Source organism: Epinephelus fuscoguttatus, linkage group LG21 (genome assembly GCF_011397635.1).
Source record: "Epinephelus fuscoguttatus linkage group LG21, E.fuscoguttatus.final_Chr_v1".
NCBI classification, from domain to species: domain Eukaryota; kingdom Metazoa; phylum Chordata; class Actinopteri; order Perciformes; family Serranidae; genus Epinephelus; species Epinephelus fuscoguttatus.
In genome coordinates this window covers 9,486,024-9,500,999 of record NC_064772.1, presented here as the reverse complement: position 1 = coordinate 9,500,999, position 14,976 = coordinate 9,486,024, and the positions used below count along the sequence as shown (strand labels likewise).

The 14,976-nt window shown below is 39.8% G+C and overlaps 2 protein-coding genes across 2 annotated transcripts in view; one reads left to right on the top strand and one right to left on the bottom strand.

The window, feature by feature from the left end:
* drosha (drosha ribonuclease III) overlaps nt 1-14,976 on the bottom strand; it is a 161,637-nt gene that overhangs the window by 132,053 nt on the left and 14,608 nt on the right. Inside the window, exons 7-11 of the mRNA XM_049564597.1 lie at nt 11,639-11,719; nt 8,188-8,274; nt 7,845-7,931; nt 3,627-3,698; nt 3,215-3,296 (exon numbers count right to left, since the gene is read on the bottom strand). Coding sequence (XP_049420554.1) covers nt 3,215-3,296; nt 3,627-3,698; nt 7,845-7,931; nt 8,188-8,274; nt 11,639-11,719 — 409 coding nt within the window. The remainder of the gene's footprint in view (nt 1-3,214; nt 3,297-3,626; nt 3,699-7,844; nt 7,932-8,187; nt 8,275-11,638; nt 11,720-14,976) is intronic.
* The window catches only part of LOC125881506 (cadherin-20-like), a 712,657-nt gene continuing 711,326 nt past the window's right edge, over nt 13,646-14,976 (top strand). Inside the window, exon 1 of the mRNA XM_049564601.1 lies at nt 13,646-13,659. The gene's annotated coding sequence lies outside the window, so the exon portion shown is untranslated. The remainder of the gene's footprint in view (nt 13,660-14,976) is intronic.

Sequence of the window (14,976 nt, the reverse complement as noted above, 5' to 3'; positions counted from 1 at the left end):
TACATCTTGGCCAGTCTTGCCTGTGAGGAGAGGCCTCAGATGCTTTCTGCACATATTTCAGATGCTCATTATTACACCGACAGGTGCATTAAATTGGAATACTGAATGTGGAAAATAAATTAAAAAATAAGAAATGTTTTTTTCTTGTGTCGCATTGAGGGACTATAACACAATTTCTTATGCAACCCTCTTTTGTAGAATGACAATAAACAAACCTTGTTCCTTACTAACTTTACCATAGACACAGTTTACTAAAAGTCAAATATTGCCATTTTAATTTACCACAGTATCAGAATATAATTTCAACCTACTTCTATAAAAAATGAGCATGTGATGAGCAGGGCTGAGTATTGGTGCTCGAAAGAGTGCTTTCGGACCTAGAGTTTGCTTGCTTTGGTCAAAATCAGGGACTCATTTTGTTATAAAGTTGCATAATTTTCCAGAGCTGGTTTGGGTTTTTACGGCATTTACAAGCAGACTAGATAAAATTCTTTGCTTGAGAAAGCTGCTCCTGATTGGTCAGATTTTCCTGATCATTAGACTTTCTAATGTCACAATGGAGGGACAACTACACAGGTTGATGTTAGCACTGGTCATAGTGCACTAAATTGCTTGCATTGTTCATTTTAGGCAAACAATGCAGTTTGAAAATGAGGCGCGGCTCCAACTAGAAGACAATGTTTTGAGGCATCTGATGCACCAAATGCACATATTAAGGCAAGACAGGCGGAGGTGCACATTAATAATCCTCCAGGACTGTAACGTGCTCATGTTTGTTTAACTTAAATAATGCGTAATGTGACTGCAGTTGGTTTGGATCAAGGTCAAAACACATTCACGCCACAAATGAACTGCATTTGTGTTTGTTTGTAACCGGACCAAGACCACCTCTTCAAGAGGGTCTCGGTCCGGTTGTTTTGGTGCGCACCCGAATGCGACTGCTGTGTTCACACCTGCCCAAGCAAACTGCACTTGAGTTCCAGTGAACCTAACCAAACAGGGCAGGTGTGGAAGCACCCTAAAGTATCCACCAATATAACTCAGTACCAAGTAGTATCGAAACATCTCCAGTTTAAGGACACCAACATTTGATCCTTTCTGTACCCAGATCTAGAATTTTTGTGAGGTTTTGCTGACGGCCAATCACTGCAAGCATTCTTTGATTTACTGCGACATGTGGCGTAGTGACTACAACCTATACAGTCTGTGCTGTGGCGAGCATGGTGTATTTGACGGAGATGGCAGTTCAGCCTGCTGAGATGCCACCAAAACATTTAAATGTATTTTCTTATCTTCTTCTTATTTTGCTGTTGCTGTTGTTTCCTGGGCACAGCGTGCAGGTGAGGTTGGAACTTTATAAAAAGAAAGCGACCAGGTGCCAGAACATAAGCAGCACGTATCCAAGAGGCGATACTGTTTACAAAACAGTAGATGACAGTTGCTACAGAGTATACCTTTGAGTGATCACTACAGCAATTTAGAAAATACAGTGCATGTCAATCAAAAGAATGCCAGGACTCATAACACTTTCACATAAATTAAGGATGATGTACATCAGGAATGAAGGGATCCAACTGTCAACCAGGGGCCTGTTTCACCATTTCTGCAACATGCAAGCTGTGATCTGAGATCATTTCCGTCTTCTCATTTTGACACATTTCACAATCAAAAGAAATGTCATACTTTGAACCGCTGCTCAAGAGCCAGGTAGGATTTGCAAATATACCTGCAATAGGGGCTTGTCACGCTGTGCATTCTCAGAGCCGAAGTAGGCAGAGGCAGCGGAGACTTACTTCTGATTCTCTACAGCTCCCATTGAGAAATCGAGCTAAACCATGGTGCAATCAAGTTGGGAAAAGTCGCTGCAGTGTCCTGAATTGTTTCAGCCACAATCTGATGCATCCTTATTAAAGTTTCTACAACTTTCCATTGAGTGATGGATTGTGAGCTTGCTGGGTTACAGCTCTCTGAAGAGACGAGGGCACCATGCTCAAAATTCTTTGTGGGAGCACCTGCAGTATGTCTGTACTTTAGATTTTATTGACGAGGCTATCTTTTTAAACCTGTAAGGCTTAAGACGTAAATAGGGCTCTGTCCTGTCAAGGTTTGTCAGGAACGACTGGGGAAGAAGCAAAAACTAACTTGGCACAAAAATCATGCAGGTGTTTTGGAACACTTGTAATAGCAATGTAGCACTAGCATGCATAAATACTGCAATGTCCTTGGGCTGCATTCACAAATATTCAAAGAATACTCTCAGAGCACCTAACTTAGCCTAAAACATTTTTGACAGTCCCAACTGAGGATTGATTTAAGAACATTTTCAGAGCAACTCTAGGCGAGGAAGGGACAGAGATTTTTACCTCGTGGGGAGGTGTGATGCATTCTTTTAAAAGGTGTGATTGGTTATGCGTTTATGAGCATGCAAGGTGTGGACACCCAGTGGAAACGAGATGAACTCAAGTCTTGTGATTATAAGTGTGATCACTCTGCTGATGGAAGGCTGAGAAAAACCAAAGTCATCTGCTGCACTGTTGCATGTTTCTAGTTGCTAAACATCTTAGTCTTGTGCTCACTTTATTTCTGGTGTTATATCGATGTTGCATTGGGTGGGAGATGTGAGCACATCTGTAATAAAATTGACCACAAACACAATCTAATCTGTAGCATTTCCATCCAGCATTTGGAGAATATTTCTCGGACCTCTTTGTGTTCCCGCCATTTTCCTGTCTTCTTAAGACGCTCTTAAGTCTCTTAAAATCCTCCTTCCTACTTCAGTTATTCATCTTAGATGCTTTGTCAATAACTTACCTTAAGCTTGATCTGGTTTTAACTTTAAGGAGAAATTCTAAGAAAAAGTCATAATTCTAAGAACTTTCACTAGAAGTTCCTCTTTGTATTTGGAAGTTTTGTGAATACAGCCCCAGATGTTTTGCTGGACTAAAAGGAGTCTCTGTGAGTGCAAGAGAAAGTATCTGTCATGCCAATATGTCTGTAGCTGTCGGAGCAGATTCTCTCTGTTTTTATGAATCGGCAAGTAGACGGAAGTAAGTCTCTGCTGCCTTTTCCTACCTCCGCACTTGGAACGCACGGCAGGAGAGGCTGCTATTCGTATGTGGCAATCATTTGTGAAGCTGCCGCCATTAGCTATCTGCACGTCAGCACTACTTACAGATCCCCTTTGTGACACAGGCCCTTGGTTTGGGAATCTTACCTGTCAGGTTCCAGTCATAAAGCTCAAGTATGTCCTTGAACAAGTAGGAGGCAAACAGCTCCAGGCCTCGGACACAGTAGTTCTGCATGCAGGAGACAAACTTCATGTGAGCACACGGTACAAGAATACTCACAAAAAAGCACACTGCCATAAAGACTACCTTAATGTAGATATGACTGATAAGTAAATCCAGTGCTTTAACTTTATCACATAAGCCACCTTATCGATGTAATCAACCTCTGCAGGTTAAAAAGAATCTCTTTTCCCTCTTCTATAAGGATTAGCACCTTGGCTCACCCAGGCACTGAGGTGTGAGGGTTACGTGTGGCTCAGCTGTGCTCAGACTCAGCCATTTGAGATAAAAACAAAAGGGGTGAGAAAGAGCTGCCAGATAAAGTGGGGTTTTACTGACCTCCGGTGTCATCTCTTCTATGAAGTGAATGGTGTAATCTATGTTGAAGCGGATCACACGGCACAATGGAATCTGTGATGATGAAAGGAACAGAGGACGAGAAGAAGAAAGGACGGGCCGACTCATTACCATGGCATTAGGCAGAGGTTACAGCTTTTCAAGGAAACTCATTAAAACCTCATCTCTGCTGCTGTGGAGCTTGCCCAAAAATGGCGTACACACAACCATGCAAAGATAAACTATGTACGCTCCAGGAACCACACTGTAACTCACTGTTATGTGTATAAGCACGCACAACCTTTGGCCAATTTAAAAACCTGGACATGTACAAACACTCACTGCCATAAATCACATGCCGCCACACATACCAGCGTGCACCTGACTCTTGAAAATTAAGTAACTCAAATCTCGCTAAATAGATAAGCCTGCTCCTCTTTGTTTAATCTCCCTAGTTACACGGTCTTTGTTGTCAGAGCGCGGGGGTCCATTTTAAGAGATTAACCTGGGAGCCACATTCATTCTTGCCCATCCCGGCGGCTAACTAGCAGGGGGCTAATATCACCACGCTCCCGAGGTTCCTAATCCCCACACTGCCCCGCAGCGTTTACCCCAGCTTTTAACCAGCGCTGCTTAAATTATCCAGTTCAAATCATGCCTAATCCTCAGGGCTCTTTTCAGGCTCGCCAGATATTGACCAAGTAGTTTATTATTCAAACACACTGGACAAATACGCACGCAGACACTGACGGACACAAGTGCACATGTGTATATAGACAGTGAAATATTCCCGCTTTGAACACAATTTCAAGAACTGGGGTGTGGTGGTCCCCTATCGATTTCTCGATTCCCTTTTAAAACTTCCTCCTTAGAATTAAAGTCAGGCACACAGCTCAAATGGCTACAGGAAGAGAGGGTCCTTTTAAGTCACGACCTCTCTAATGTTTGACCAGCACTGACAGGCCTTCAAAAGCGAGGGAGAGGAATCTGCGACAAGGTCAGCACAGTGAGAGAGGAGCACTTTGTCCAGGCAACAAAGAAGCCGACCCGAAGCAAAAAGCTGATTTGAAGTTATTTCTGAAGAGAGTAGAGTTAAAAGGAGGAGAGGATTTTTCACTCAAACGCTGACCTAAATTATATGTGTCGCCTTAACAGACATATAGGAGGAGGACGGGATCATATGTGGCCGGTGCAGACTGCCTGACTAGCAGTCTAGTAGTGAATGGAGAAGGGATGTCACGAGAACTGTTACTTCGCTACTAAATCGATGCTTTTGAAAACGTAATGGCACTTGTTTTGCTCTAGTAGCGTAGGAACTCGAGGTACTGGGGATTGAATTCTTCTGTAGCATATATGCTTACATGTGTTTTAGTGTGCAGTCTGCAGGTTTGGCGTTTTTCTCTGGTCGCAGAGAGCTAAAAAGGGTTCAGCTTTGGGTAAAATGCTGCGCTCATTAGAGTCACTTTTTACAGTGGAGGAGGGGCGGGACAAATAGCAAACCACAAAGATCAACCAAATATGTTAATATACAGAAGGCTATATACTAATATGTTTCCTCATTGACAAAATCTTAGGGACCCACATAGACTCGTATTTTGCATTTGAGGTAGATCATCAGGGATTAATATCAAATCTATATTAATTGTTTTCAATAACAGGCCTGTATGTTTAAGTGTGATTTATTGTTTTGTTTTTGGTTTTCACGCTGGTATCAAATTGGGTATCATAAGTCATGAAATTTGCCTGGTATTGGTATGGACTACTAAATTTCAGGTATTGTGATATGCCCTGTATGGAGAGAGGTAATCAAACCATCCTGGACCTGGCTGCTTTACACAGCAGAGGTTCATCATGACAGCAGGCTCACACACCACAACGAAGAGAGGACAGACTTCACAGTAAACGTGGGTGGAATATGATATATATATACATATGTATATGGCAAATATATTAAAAACATGTGAGCAGAAGCTGATTTTGTTTTGAAATAACAAGGAATAAGACATCCTGCACCCTGTCAGTTACTTTTAGCCATTATGAATGAATCTTACCATATGATGCAATAAAGTGAAATAAATCAAATGAAAATGTCCCGACTAACTCAAGTACAACTGACCGATGTTGTGCTGGCTTTCTGGTTCCTTTTTGGTTTGGGTTTTCAGCCTCGTGCAGCTGTCAGCAAGACAGAATAGTGTTTTTGAATTGCTCTTTACTTTAAATAATTTATGTTAACAATAGAATTTTGTGAAACATATTCATAACGTTTCAATACAATACCCCTTGAAATATCAGCATGCAATGATTCTAAAAGAAGCAATACACTGAAACTCATCTGTGCTAAAGGTTTAGGCTTCTCTATAGCATTTCTATAAGTGATGAGCTTTGAGTCTTTGGTCATCCAGAGTTTGAAATATCACAGGTCAAATTTGAGCTGTGCACAAAATTCTCAGCTCTACATGCACTGGCACACCCAACTGTTAAAGGCTGCCGACTGTCACGCATAGACCTTACTCAACACTTTTCACACACTCTCACGCAATACATAAATTTTCTCACGCAAGGAAAAACCACTATATTACTGATAATGTTGCGGTGTAAAAAGAGGACACTGACAGCGCTCGAAAGACGAGTGGCACAGTGCAACAGCAGCACTGTATATACTACGATCAAGTGAGCAGTCATTGGATTTTGATGTGCATTTTTTGAGTTGTTAGGGAACCAGTACTTTGAGCAGCCAAAAAACATGACGGAAAACTCACATTTGTGAAAACTAGAATTACCACCTTGTGGTTGTTTGCCTCTGCGCACAACTAAGTTACAGTTTACATCCATGTCTGTGAAAACATGGATTTTTCACACACATCTTTCCCCCGGCAGCACAGAAGATCTATACTATCAGCACAATGTCAAGGTGGACAGCCAAGATTAGTGTCACCAGTTCAGTATCTGACCAAATGTCTCCCCGTCTGTTCCTGAGTTATATCGTAATGGTCGAAAAAGGGTTTTGCAAAACATTATGATGGCAACATGAAGGTGACCTTTGACCTTTTAGATATGAAATGTCATCACTTCATAACTCCATCCTGTTAGACATCTGTGTGAAATTCTTTCTTAATTAGCGTACAAAGTCTTGAGTTATTGCCTAAAACATATTTCATGAGGTCACAGTTACCTTGACCTTTGACCACCAAATTCCAATCAGTTCATTGTTGAGTCCAAGTAAACATTTTGCTAAGAAGCACAACAGATCTCTGGTCCAACATGGTTCCTAGGACCATAATAAAATTGAAGTAGTTTCTCTGTACATTACTGTACAGGGAAATTCAGCTTACATGATTATTTGTAACACACTGAAAAGGTTCTCATCGCTACACTGTCATAAATTAATCGAATAACAGCTTTTTTCAGAGGTTTGCAGATATTTTTAATATAATCCTGTTCAGGATGACCTTGACTATGACCATGTAAAATTGGATGTTATTTTACTGTACAGCTTTTGGAAAAAATCAAAGAGAAAGTTAGCCCAATTTACATTATAACATTCATAATTTCTTCATATTGGAACTGTCATGAAAAAAAGGCTTTGATGGGTTTGCTGAAATGTTCAGAATGACTATGACCGTGTGTAATTTTACATTATTTTACTGTCTCACTCTAAACTTTATTGAAAAGTTTGCAATCTGGCTGCTGCCGTGGCAGATGTGCTGTGAAAGAAGAATAAATACACCAAATGGTGCAGTAAAATTTGTTTTTGGTGCAAGTAAAGAACGTTTGGTATAAGACATTTAAAAAGTTGCATGCACCAATGCATGTACACAGGAAAAAGTATCATGAGCCCTGTCATTAGCTACAAAGTTAGTTATGTTGTGTCGAATATAAAGAGGATTTTATGTTTAACATGCATTTGTATTCGAGTACGAAATGACTGTGAAATGAGGAAAAGGAAAAGTGGTAAGTAACCCTGTAAACTCTGTTTCACCTCTGCGAGGTTTAACAGGACTCTTTCCGATAAAATAGTCAAGAAAACTCAGTGTGACACCTGCCCCCAAAATACAATATGAAACGAACTGCACATTCCAAGGAAATAAATAATAAAGGTGACATTAAATATTAAAAAAACAGACACAACAGGGAGAAATGGCTATGCAGTAACATACACTGTCAAAACAGTTTGTGGTGTGAAATTCATGGCTTATCGCCTGTACCGTTAACAAGGCTTACGTTAGTGAGAGGTGTGTGGGAGAAAAGCGAGAAGCCTTCAAACAGGTACTCATGGTCATCGTACTCGATCACCGTCGGCCTGTCAGTCTGAAACAGAGAAGAGGAGGACCACTCAGACACACAGCAGCTTAGGTGTAGTGCTGTGAATATATATACAGTTATTACCGCCATGACAGCATTAAACACAATACAAAATCATATTACTGTACTCAAGTACTGTAATACAATACCAGCGAAAAAATGCAGAGAAATACTCAGGAGAAATCATGATGTAATGGCACAGATAATACACAGTCTGCTGTTTAACTTCACTCGTTTAAAGCCTTAACAAAAGGAGACATACCAGGAAGTTGGTGGGAGGAGAGACAGTGATCCTGTAGTGAAACAGTTTTCCTGCATTGTTGTTCATCGGACGACATTCTTTCACCGGCTGAAAAAGATGGACAAGCTCAGTAACTGACACATTAAGTAGTCTGTCGTTTTTAAAACAGAATTTGTGCTTTGTTTTTGCATCGTGCTGGTTACACCCCAGAGCTTATTCCACGTGTAATGTAAATCACGTGTATGAATGTGAACTAACTTGTTGGCCACATGCCCCCAAATTTGTAACATCCCAAAACTTACTAGCCAATTTTCTAATTTTTAGGGTTGTCCCCAACTAAAAAAATTGACCACAAGTCAAAGAACTTCCTTCTCTAATCAGTCAATGTAAATGTGGAATAAAGTATTGCTATGTATAAAACATATACATATACTTTAATTTCCTTTGTTGTTTCCCAGGGGACAAAACAAATGCAGAATGCCCTATAATACATGCATTTTATTTATTTAATTATTTTTTTATTTTATTTATTTTTTCTTTCCCTCATGTACATTATTATATTTTGTTGGCCACTGTGCATTTTGTTGTTGATTGTTTCAAAATATCGTTTTTAAATCTAGAAAAAATAATAGAATAAAAATAAAATTTAATAAAAAATACTGTACTTAAAAAAATAGAATTTAAGTATTACTGTCCCTGTGTAGATGAATGCAGTCACACACAATAGGGATTCTATAAAATCTAAACATTACTGAAGACCAAATCATATTTATGAAAATTATTGTGATACAGAAACCTGGTTCATAATTTCCAGTAACGCCTGATGACTCAATTGACACCCTCTTAATAAACACAGTCACATTTCCCATGTACTGTAGGAACCCATAAAAAACAATTAACTGACTAACAATTTCCAGGTCAGCCAAGACCGCAACAAGCAATTAGTGAACTAATCGACTTACAAGGGGGCGAGCCCTGTTCTTTTTCCCACCCAAAAAGATCTCTTAAGATATTAAAAGACCTTCAAATAACGCTTTAGTGCCTGCAAAATTGGCTGATGAGTAAAAACCTAATGTAGCAAACTTTTCCCAATATTTGTCAGGAGGTTGATTTGAATTTACCTTCATGAAAAATACTTTGCCATAGGTTAAACCATGCATTAAGTATTCTATGGCACTAATTGGTCTCGACTAGCAGCCGAAAGAAAATACAACAACACTGATTGACTTTTCCTCCTGCACCAGCCTCCCTTTCTCCTTAGAGTGGACCTATTATGCTTCTACTTATTTTCTGCCATACATATATCATTACAATGTCGGATGTTTATATTAAAAGTGGCCAAGTTTCAAAAATGAGGTAAACATTATGTAAAAATAATCGGCCAAAAACATCAGGCCTCAGACCATTCTGAACTGTTTTCAACTGTTTTCTCGATACTGTTTTCAATCAATTTTTTTTGCGATTTTGGCTACAAGATGATGTCAGATCATCACAGATTTTAGGTCAGGTTACTGCAAGTGTTTATATTATGCAGCCTATTATGCTACATTAAGCTACATGCTAATGTTAGGAAAACATGTCATCTTGGTTGCAGATGTTGTAAAATTCTCCCTGAACTTGTCCGGTTGTGTTTGGGAGCTTTTTTTTGGTGATTGTTAACAGGAGAAAGTGCTACTACACACAGTCATTTCCCAGCCCAAGCACACTGCTACATGTAGCTACATGCTAATGTCAGGGAAACACATAATCTTGGTTGCAGTTGTTGTTCATTTGACCCTGATTTCGGATCATATTCCTGCGGGTACACATCTGGTTGTGTTTAGAAGCTTTAATTGGTGATTTTTAACAGGAGAAATTGCCGCTATACTCCATTTCAGTCATTTCTCGGACGCAAGTACATTGCTACATGTAGCTGAATGCTAATATCAAGGAAAAATGTAATCTTGGCTGCAGATGTTGTACGATTCTCACTGAACTTGTCTGATTGTGTTTGGGAGCATTTATTGGTGATTGTTAAAAGGAGAAAGTGCTGCTACACACAGTCATTTCCTAGCCCAAGTACACTGCTACATGTAGCTACATGCTAACATCAGGAAAACCTGTAATCTTGGTTGCCAATGTTGTTAATTTCTCCCTGATTTCAGATCAAAGTCCTGCTAATATGTCTAGTTGTGTTTAGAAGATTTATTTGGTGATTTTTAATGGAAGAAACTGACGCTATACTCCATTACAGTCATTCCCAAGCTGCAAGTACACTCCTACATGTAGCTACATGCTAACACCAGGGAAACGTAAACTTAATCGTTGATTTTCTAAATTTCATTCCGATTTCTGATCTTCTTCTTCTGAATCATGTCCGGTTGTGCTTAAAAGCTTTTATTGTTGATTTTTAAGGAGAGAAAGTGCAGCTAAACACAGTCCTTCCTCAGCCCAAGAACACTGTTACATGTAGCTACATGCTAATGTTAGGGAAACATGTAATCTTGGCTGTATATGTTGTTCATTTACCTCCCAACAGACTGTATTCCTGCTGGCACGTGTCCAGTTGTGCTTAGAAGGTTTAATTGGTGATTTGTTGCTATACTCCATTACATTCATTCCCCGGCTGCAAGTACACTGCTACATGTAACTACATGCTAACATCAGGGCAACATGTAATCATGGCTGCAGATGTTAATTTTTCCTTGATTTTGGATCATATTCTTACTGAAACATGTCTGGTTGTGTTTAGAAGTTTTTATAGTTGATCTTTTGCAGTAGAAAGTGCTCCGTTGAAGTCATTCCCCAGCTACAGAGACTGTATAGAGACACAGAAATAGGGACTACCTGCAAACATTGACTAATCAGAGCAGACGGGGCTTTTTCAGGAGTAGGGCTTTAAGAGACAGGCAATAAGGTTGAGCTTTGAGTGAATAGAGGTGTTCCAGCACAGTCTGAGAAAATGTGTGTTTTTTGACCATTTAATCATGTTAAGATGTTCAAGTACAAACCCAAAATACAAGTATTAAACTGAAAAAGAGCATAATAGGTCCCATTTAAATGTAAATAGTTTAATAAAGGAGGAATAGCAAACCTCAATGTCACAAAAATAAAACAGCTTTAAGATTTGCTGTTCTTTGTTGCCTAAATGTTTAAACTATTCAGCTGAAGATGCATCTGTGTGGGAGTTTTTGTTCCAAAACAGAGGAAGCCAGAGAGCAAGTCATGAAAGCCAGAAATCTTAGCGCCTGGCAAAATAATCAATGAGTCACTGGTATAGATCAACTCCACTGTCAAGTTCTTACAGTAATGTACATGGAACATCATTATTTGTTTTTTTGGGATGAAAAAACCTCACTTATTGTCCCTTTAATACAATAGAAAATGGTCACTGTATAGAGAATACATTTAGGCTGACTAGAATAATGTCCTTGCCCCTCTGTGGCACAGCTTCAAGGTTATGAAAGGGTGATTTATTCACGGCGTGTCATACCTCCTCCCCCGGGTAGATGCTGTGGCGGATCCCTGTACGTCTGGCCTTGGCACTGCACTTACACAGGGGACCATCATTCATCTGGACAGAGAGAAAATACGTAAATCAGACACAACTGCTTCACTTGCCACGAACAACACAGAGGCTGCAGAACATTTTAAATCTCAAACCCGCATACTCCTGACCTTTCTTTCTTCACTGTTGTTTTGAGTTGAAAGTTGCCCTTTGTGATAGTGTCTAGGCAATATGAGGTAAACTCTGACAAAAACGTTTTATCGACAGTCATTTCCCAACATCAGAGTTGGAAATTCATTCTTTAAAAGAGAAAACAAACTCTTCAATAACCTTTGAACACTTTTCCAATGACGTGGTCAGATATCAGATGCCAAACTGCCTCCTCAACTGAAGCAAATGATTTCCAATATTTACTAGAATGATTTCAGAACCTCAGAGAGAGGAGCCTGAATGTTGTGTTCTCAATCAAATATTGCTGCAAATGCATTAAACGTGGAAAAATACTTGACAAAGTATTACATCATGATGTGTATCTACATTACAGACACACTGGCAGCCAACTTGCTATACAAGGGCAGAAGTGCATCCCTCCATAACTATGATGAGTCTATATATATATATATATATATATATATATATATACAGTACAGGCCAAAAGTGTGGACACACCTTCTCATTCAATGCGTTTTCTTTATTTTCATGACTATTTACATTGTAGATTCTCACTGAAGGCATCAAAACTATGAATGAACACATGTGGAGTTATGTACTTAACAAAAAAAGGTGAAATAACTGAAAACATGTTTTATATTCTAGTTTCTTCAAAATAGCCACCCTTTGCTCTGATTACTGCTTTGCACACTCTTGGCATTCTCTCCATGAGCTTCAAGAGGTAGTCACCTGAAATGGTTTCCACTTCACAGGTGTGCCTTATCAGGGTTAATTAGTGGAATGTCTTGCTTTATCAATGGGGTTGGGACCATCAGTTGTGTTGTGCAGAAGTCAGGTTAATACACAGCCGACAGCCCTATTGGACAACTGTTAAAATTCATATTATGGCAAGAACCAATCAGCTAACTAAAGAAAAGCAGAGGCCATCATTACTTTAAGAAATGAAGGTCAGTCCGGAAAATTGCCAAAACTTTAAATGTGTCCCCAAGTGGAGTCGCAAAAACCATCAAGCGCTACAACGAAACTGGCACACATGAGGACCGACCCAGGAAAGGAAGACCAAGAGTCACCTCTGCTTCTGAGGATAAGTTCATCCGAGTCACCAGCCTCAGAAATCGCAAGTTAACAGCAGCTCAGATCAGAGACCAGATGAATGCCACACAGAGTTCTAGCAGCAGACCCATCTCTAGAACAACTGTTAAGAGGAGACTGCGAATCAGGCCTTCATGGTCAAATAGCTGCTAGGAAACCACTGCTAAGGAGAGGCAACAAGCAGAAGAGATTTGTTTGGGCCAAGAAACACAAGGAATGGACATTAGACCAGTGGAAATCTGTGCTTTGGTCTGATGAGTCCAAATTTGAGATCTTTGGTTCCAACCGCCGTGTCTTTGTGAGACGCAGAAAAGGTGAACGGATGGATTCCACATGCCTGGTTCCCACTGTGAAGCATGGAGGAGGAGGTGTGATGGTGTTGAGGTGTTTTGCTGGTGACACTGTTGGGGATTTATTCAAAATTGAAGGCACACTGAACCAGCATGGCTACCACAGCATCCTGCAGCGACATGCCATCCCATCCGGTTTGCGTTTAGTTGGACGATCATTTATTTTTCAACAGGACAACGACCCCAAACACACCTCCAGGCTGTGTAAGGGCTATTTGACCAAGAAGGAGAGTGATGGAGTGCTGCGGCAGATGACCTGGCCTCCACAGTCACCGGACCTGAACCCACTCGAGATGGTTTGGGGTGAGCTGGACCGCAGAGTGAAGGCAAAGGGGCCAACAAGTGCTAAACACCTCTGGGAACTCCTTCAAGACTGTTGGAAAACCATTTCAGGTGACTACCTCTTGAAGCTCATGGAGAGAATGCCAAGAGTGTGCAAAGCAGTAATCAGAGCAAAGGGTGGCTATTTTGAAGAAACTAGAATATAAAACATGTTTTCAGTTATTTCACCTTTTTTTGTTAAGTACATAACTCCACAGGTGTTCATTCATAGTTTTGATGCCTTCAGTGAGAATCTACAATGTAAATAGTCATGAAAATAAAGAAAACGCATTGAATGAGAAGGTGTGTCCAAACTTTTGGCCTGTACTGTATACATATATATATATATTTGATTTGGGGTTGGGCAATATATTGAATATATCCAGTATATATTAAAATTTCATTTTATGTGCAATATGGCAGATTAACATATTCTCATATCCAGATATTCCTTGTGCATTTTAGTAATTTATTTATGCATTAAAAGCAGGCCGCGTTTATGTGCAGGTGACTTGTTTTAGATCTAACGCACACAAACACACCCCCAAACTTATCAACCATGCCCACCAGTTTAATGTCAATCACTGAGTTCATGTCAATTTAAATTGGAGGAAGATCCCACAGCGGGTCTATCATCTGGAGATGGTTCCGTTTCAGGAGAGCAGATGTGGAACAGGCTAATATCCTTTACAAAACATGTATACTAGGCATTACGACTGACTTCAAAATAAAAGCAACCTTCCAATTAACGTCAAAAAGTAAGTAAGTCTGTCTGTCAATAATAACTAAAGAAAAATAGGTACATAAAGTTGAATAACAAAGCATAAAAATTACCATCTGCAAACAGTATTTCTGAGAAAATTTTAATTTCAATAGTGGAAGAATTAGTCATACTTAATAATTAAGTATACATTTCTGTACTCTAATCTGACTCCAAAATGAGTCAGATCTCATCACAGATGTGCAGCCAACAAATCTGCAGCAACTGTGTGATGCTATCATGTCAATATGGACCAAAAACTCTGAGGAATGTTTCCAGCACCTTGTTGAATCTATGCCACCAAGAATTAAGGCAGTTCTGAAGGCAAAAGGGGTCCAACCTGGTACTAACAAGGTGTACCTAATAAAGTGGCCGGTGAGTGACGTGCATGCTGCTGTGGGTGTTAAAATGAAAGTAAATGTTGATGTTGTTGCTGCCTGATAAAAACAAGAGTCAAATGCTATTGGCACATTTTCTGTTAAAGTGTGGAATTAAATGTGTGTTTGAATTCTAGAGGTGCATGTTTAATTTAACTGAGGAGGATTATATTATTTATTTGTGTTATTCATCTGGTAAGTTCATTAGGCTTCACCTGAGCACCATGAGCTGTTCAAACAGCCTGCCATCAC